General features: G+C 39.3%; 1 protein-coding gene across 1 annotated transcript; it reads right to left on the reverse strand.

Annotated features, from left to right (window-relative positions):
* Positions 1-2,617: 2,617 nt before the first annotated feature.
* LOC113913624 (testis-expressed protein 10-like) lies at positions 2,618-5,081 on the reverse strand. Its single transcript, XM_035723131.1, has 2 exons — positions 4,995-5,081; positions 2,618-4,684 (listed from the first exon to the last, which is right to left on the reverse strand). Exons 1-2 carry the CDS (start codon positions 5,079-5,081, stop codon positions 2,717-2,719), a joined length of 2,055 nt encoding a protein of 684 aa, XP_035579024.1. The 3' UTR covers positions 2,618-2,716.
* Positions 5,082-5,498: the final 417 nt, after the last annotated feature.

Below are 5,498 nucleotides of genomic sequence, written 5' to 3' on the forward strand. Positions count from 1 at the left end.
TTTCTTTTTTAAGATTCCTTTGGCTATTCAGGGTCTTTTGTGGTTCCATACAAATTTTAGGATTGTTTGTTCTAATTCCGTGAAAAATGCTATTGGTATTTTGATAGGGATTACATTAAATATGTAGATTCCTTTGGGTAATATAGGCATTTTAACAATACTTGTTCTTCCAACCCATGAGTATGGAATATCTTTCCATTTCTTTTTGTCATCTTGGATTTCATCAGTGTTTTATAGTTTTCAGAGTACAGGTCTTTTACCTCCTTAGTTAAGTTTATCCCTAGATATTTTATTGGTTTTGGTGAAATTGTAAGTGGGATTGTTTTCTTAATTTCACTTCTTGCTGCTTCATTTTTAGTGTATAGGAATGCAACAGATTTCTGTACATTGATTTTGTATCCTGTGACTTTACTGAATTCACTTAAGTTTTTTGGTGGAGTCTTTAGGGTTTTCTATATATAGTGTGTCATCTGCAAATAATGAAGGTTTTACTTCTTCCTTACCAATTTGGATGCCTCTTATTTCTTTTTCTTGTCTGATTGCTGTGGCTAGAACTTCCAGTACTATGTTGAATAGAGTGGTGACAGAGGACATCCCTGTCTTGTTCCTGACCTTATGGGAAAAGCTCTCAGTTTTTCCCCATTGAATATGATGTTAGCTATGGGTTTATATATAAGGCCTTTATTATGTTGTGGTCTATTCCCTCTAAACCTACTTTGTTGAGGGCTTTTATCATTAATATATGTTGTACTTTGTTAAATGCTTTTTTTTGCATCTACTGTAATGATCATATGGTTTGTATTCTTTTTCTTATTGGTGTGATGTGTCATGTTGGTTGATTTGCAAATATATATATTTTAGAGAGGGAGTAGGGAGGGGCAAGGGAGAGGGACAGAGAGAATCTTAAGCAGCCTCCATACCCAGTGTAGAGCCCTACATGGGGCTTGATCTCACAACCCTGAGATCATGACCTGAGCCAAAATCAAGAGTCAGATGCTTAATCAACTGAGCCACCCAGGTGCCCTGATTTGTGAATATTGAACCACCCTTACATCACAGGAATAAATCCCACTTGATTGTGGTGAATGATTTTGTCAATGTATTATTGGATTCGGTTTGGTAAAATTTGTTAAGGATTTTTGCATCTATATTTATCAGAGATATTGGCCTATAGTTCTCTTTTTTGGTGATGTCCTTATCTGGTTTTGTATCAGGATAATGCTGGCCTCATAGAATGAATTTGGAAGTTTTCCTTTCTCTTCTATTTTTTGGAATAGTTTGAGAAGAATTATTAACTCTTCTTTAAATGTGTTGTAGAATTTGCCTGTGAAGGCGGCTAGTCCTGGATGTTTCTTTGTTAGGAGTTTTATGATTACTGATCCAATTTCATTGCTGGTATTTGATCTGTTCAAATTTCCTATGTCTTCCTGCTTCAGTTTGGTAGGTTATATGTTTCTAGGAATTTATCCATTTCTTCTAGTTTCTCCAATTTGTTGGCATTTAATTTTTCATAATATTCTCTTATAATTCTTTGTATTTCTGTGCTGTTGGTTGTTATTTCTCCTCTTTCATTTCTGATTTTGTTTATTTGGGTCTTCTCTTTCATGAGTCAGGCTAGAGGTTTATCAGTTTTGTTGATCTTTTCAAAGAACCAGTTTCTGGTTTCATTGATCTTTTATTTATTTATTTTTAGCTTCTGTATCATTATTTCTGCTCTAGTCTTTATTATTTCCTTCTTTCTGTTGGTTTTGGGTTTTGCTTATTTTTCTTATTCTAGCTGTTTTAGGTATAGAGTTAGGTTGTTTATTTGAGATTTTTCGTCTTGAAGTAGGCCTGTATTGATATAAACTTCCCCCTTAGAACTGCTTTTGCTGTATCCCAAACATTTTGGATGGTTGTGTTTTCATTTTCATTTGTCTGAATGTAATGTTTTAATTTCTTTTTTGATTTTTTGGTTGACCAATTTGTTGTTTAGTAATTTGCATGTTATTTAACCTCCATGTACTTGTGCTTCTTCCAGATTTTTTTCTTGTGGTTGATATCTAGTTTCATAGTGTTGTGGTCAGAAAAGATGCATGGTATGACTTCAGTCTTTTTTAATTTGTTGAGACTTATTTTGTGGCCTAATATGTCATCTGTTCTGGAGAGTGTTCCATGTACACTTGGTAATAATGTGTATTCTGCTGTTTTAGGATGGCATGTTCTAAATATATCTGTTAAATCCATCTGGCCCAGTGTGTCATTCAAAACCACTGTTTTCTTGTTGATTTTCTGTTTGGATGATCTGTCCATTGATGTAAATGGGGTGTTAAAGTCCCCTACTATTACTGTATTGCTATTGATTAGTTCCTTTATGTTTGTTATTAACTGTTTTTTGTTTGAGTGCTCCCACACTCATGTACCCAAACATTGGGTTCATGACTATTTACAATAGTTATATCTTCTTGTTGGATTATGCCCTTTATTATTATATAGTTTCCTTCTTTTGTTATATTATTATATAGTTTTCCTTCTCTTGTTACAATCTTTGTTTTATTTATTTATTTATTTATTTATTTGAGGGGGTGAGAAGCAGCGGGAGAGGGAGAGAGAATCTTTTTTTTTTTTTAACTTTAAAAGTTCAGCTTTAATGACAAACATTACATCAGTCTCTCTTCAAAATTAGATGTGAATAAACAATTGCAAACAGGAGGTACCATGAAGCCTCTTACTGTACTCAATAGGCTGTACTCAGTGCACTGGGCCCCTGGGGATGCCCAGTGATATACACATTGAAGCAATAATGTAAGTCTGTGAGCCATTGTTCCTGAATACCTCCAATCTTCAATGTCGTGATATTCTTGATGATCTGCTGCACCAAGATGGCATTGGTTAACATATGAATCCTGAGGGGTGCATGCTGAAGCAGCAGGCGAAGCAGCTGGCCCACAACAGGCAGCTCCTCAGGCCCAGCTCTGTTCACCCACAGGCTCTGCAGCATCAACCTGAGGACTCGAGGCAGGAGAGCCAGGATGGAGACACAGACCCCCCACAGCTTGTCCCTCTTTCTTAGATGTTCTGCTTCTCCTTTCTCTAAAGTGAGCAGAAAATAAAGAAGACTGTAGCAACAAGAATCCAGAAATGGCAAGAGAGTCTCACTAAGTACACACGTATGATCCAGGAGCTTACAGATAACACCCAAAACACAGCCAGCTGTACTGTCTGGAATTACAGTCAACCCAACCAAATGCTTACTGATGGCACTCTGCAGGATGTCAAAGCTCTGGCTTCGGGCAGGGATAACCAAGAAACTGTGAGAAACTGTCTCTGTTACATCCCAATGATGTAAAAATTGATCCAAGTCGGTAAGGTAAAGAAGCACAGGGGAAAGCTGTGTCTGGATGACATGAGGAACTCCTCGAAGGCTCTGAAGCCAAGTCAACTCCTCTTTTGAAAACCCTGTAAGTGTTGAAAATAAGAAGCTGAAATAGTCCACGTCACTCATCAACCAGTCTTTAACTGAATACTTCCATCCAGAAAATGATGATCTCATGTGCAGTATCCCAATGAGCTTGGCAGCCAAACTTGAACTGAGTCTTCCCATAATACAGCAACGACTTAACCGAGAAAGTAAATCAGCAGGCAGAGTGGGTAGAAAATATACAAGCTGGACCAAACGCTGCTGAGACTCTGCTGGGAGAACCACCACAGTGCCTTCTTGTGGATCATAGATTCGCAGAGCAGAAGCTTGTAAACTTTTTAGTAACTCTCTATTTGCTCCTGCTGCTGCAGTATGGATGATATCAATAAGCTGTGTTGAGAGGTCAGGATTTCGGGAACCAAGGTGAGCAAGCTGCAATGGTAAACCAGCCAGCCAAAGGGATAACACCTTACTACGATATCTGACTCTGTAAGATCTCAGTTCTTCTTTCTGATAGATTTTACTGAAAAATTTCAGTAACAAAGTCCGAACTGGGAGGAGAAGGCCTCTCTGCTGATACAATGTATAAACTGCCTTGATGAGAGACTCTGTAGCCTCTCTGTTGGGTTGTATCTGCATTAATCTCCATGATACCCCAAGCAATCTGTTCAGCTGCTTACTATTTAGCCTAAAGCCATCTTCAAGGGTCTCTGTCACAAATTTCCTTATCATTTCTATCCAATTGGAATCCTTCTGCAAAGTTGAGGCATTTGCCAGGGAGACCATGATATCAGACAGTGTTAAATTCAGTAATAGATGATCTACATTATTGGAGAGAATCGTGCAATGCTTGATGCTTTTATTTGTCTCTTTCCTTTTATGCTTGGTTATTTCTTTTAAGGCATATGGAAAATGACTCATAAAATGGTGTTTGAAATCAATAAGATAATTCTTTCGAAGCCACGACTCCAATTTATGAGTTTCATCATGTTGTTTAGAGAGTTTCCACAGAAGGGAAATAATATTAAGAACTTGCTGCATAACCTGCAGAGGTTCTCGTTCTATACCATTTCCAATAGAAGCAGCTAGTTGTGGAGGCACAGCTTCAATCCAGCATTCAATTAGCAATGGAATTATTATCTCAATAAATCCTTTCAAGTTTTCAGTAGATGAGAGGCCTTCATCCACACTGCCTAATCCTCCAACCAGGTACCAAAGGAAAAAATGGAGAAATTTGTTCAGCTCGTATTTTGGGGGCCAGGAATTGAAGAAGTTGAACTGCTGCTAATCGTACATTAGCATCTTTATCTGTAAACACAGCAGTCACTTCACTTAATATGCTTGAAAGGTGTGCATCAATTATAAATGGGTACTGAGACAAAAGGTCTTTAAGTCCAAGAAGAGCACTTTGTTTAACCCCAGCATTGTAGTGATGCATCTGTGACAGCAAATCCTTTATGTTAAGTTTTCTATTGTTTGTTGGAAGAGTTCCATCTTCTTTGAGTTGCTCAGGCAGATGTATGGTCTTCGTTTTAAAGTTTGTAATAGTAGCATTTTCTAACTTGGGTTTCTTTTTACCAACTTTTAGTTTTACTTTTTGAAAGTCATCTTGGCGTTTTCTTTTTTTGGTCATTCTTGAGTGCTTGACGGCAACAGGGCCGAATAGAAGACGCCCGCTCATCCCCACTGCGCGCCTTGGTCCAGCATCCCAGAAGTGAAGAGTCCGTGCATCGTAAGAACTATCGTTCCTTCTACTCCTGCGGACGGTGGTCAGGACCACAGTCGGGGAGCCGGGGCCCCAATCAAGGCACACCGGCCTAAAAGTCTCTCAGACGCGAACCCGCGCGAACCCGCGCGAACCCGCCCAGTCACTTGAGGCGCTTCAAACGCCCGCGGGTCGCCCCGCCCCCGCACTGCCCCGCTCTGCACCCAGGCCCCGCTCCGGAGAGAGAATCTTAAGCAGGTTCCACACCCAGTGCAGAACCCAATATGAGGCCCCATCTTACAACCCTGAGATCATGGCCTGAGCCAAAATCAAGAGTCGGTTGCTCAGCTTACTGAGACATTCAGGCACCCAACCAGTCTTTGTTTTAAAGTC

The sequence above is a fragment of the Zalophus californianus genome, chromosome 11 (genome assembly GCF_009762305.2).
Source record: "Zalophus californianus isolate mZalCal1 chromosome 11, mZalCal1.pri.v2, whole genome shotgun sequence".
In the NCBI taxonomy this organism is placed as follows: domain Eukaryota; kingdom Metazoa; phylum Chordata; class Mammalia; order Carnivora; family Otariidae; genus Zalophus; species Zalophus californianus.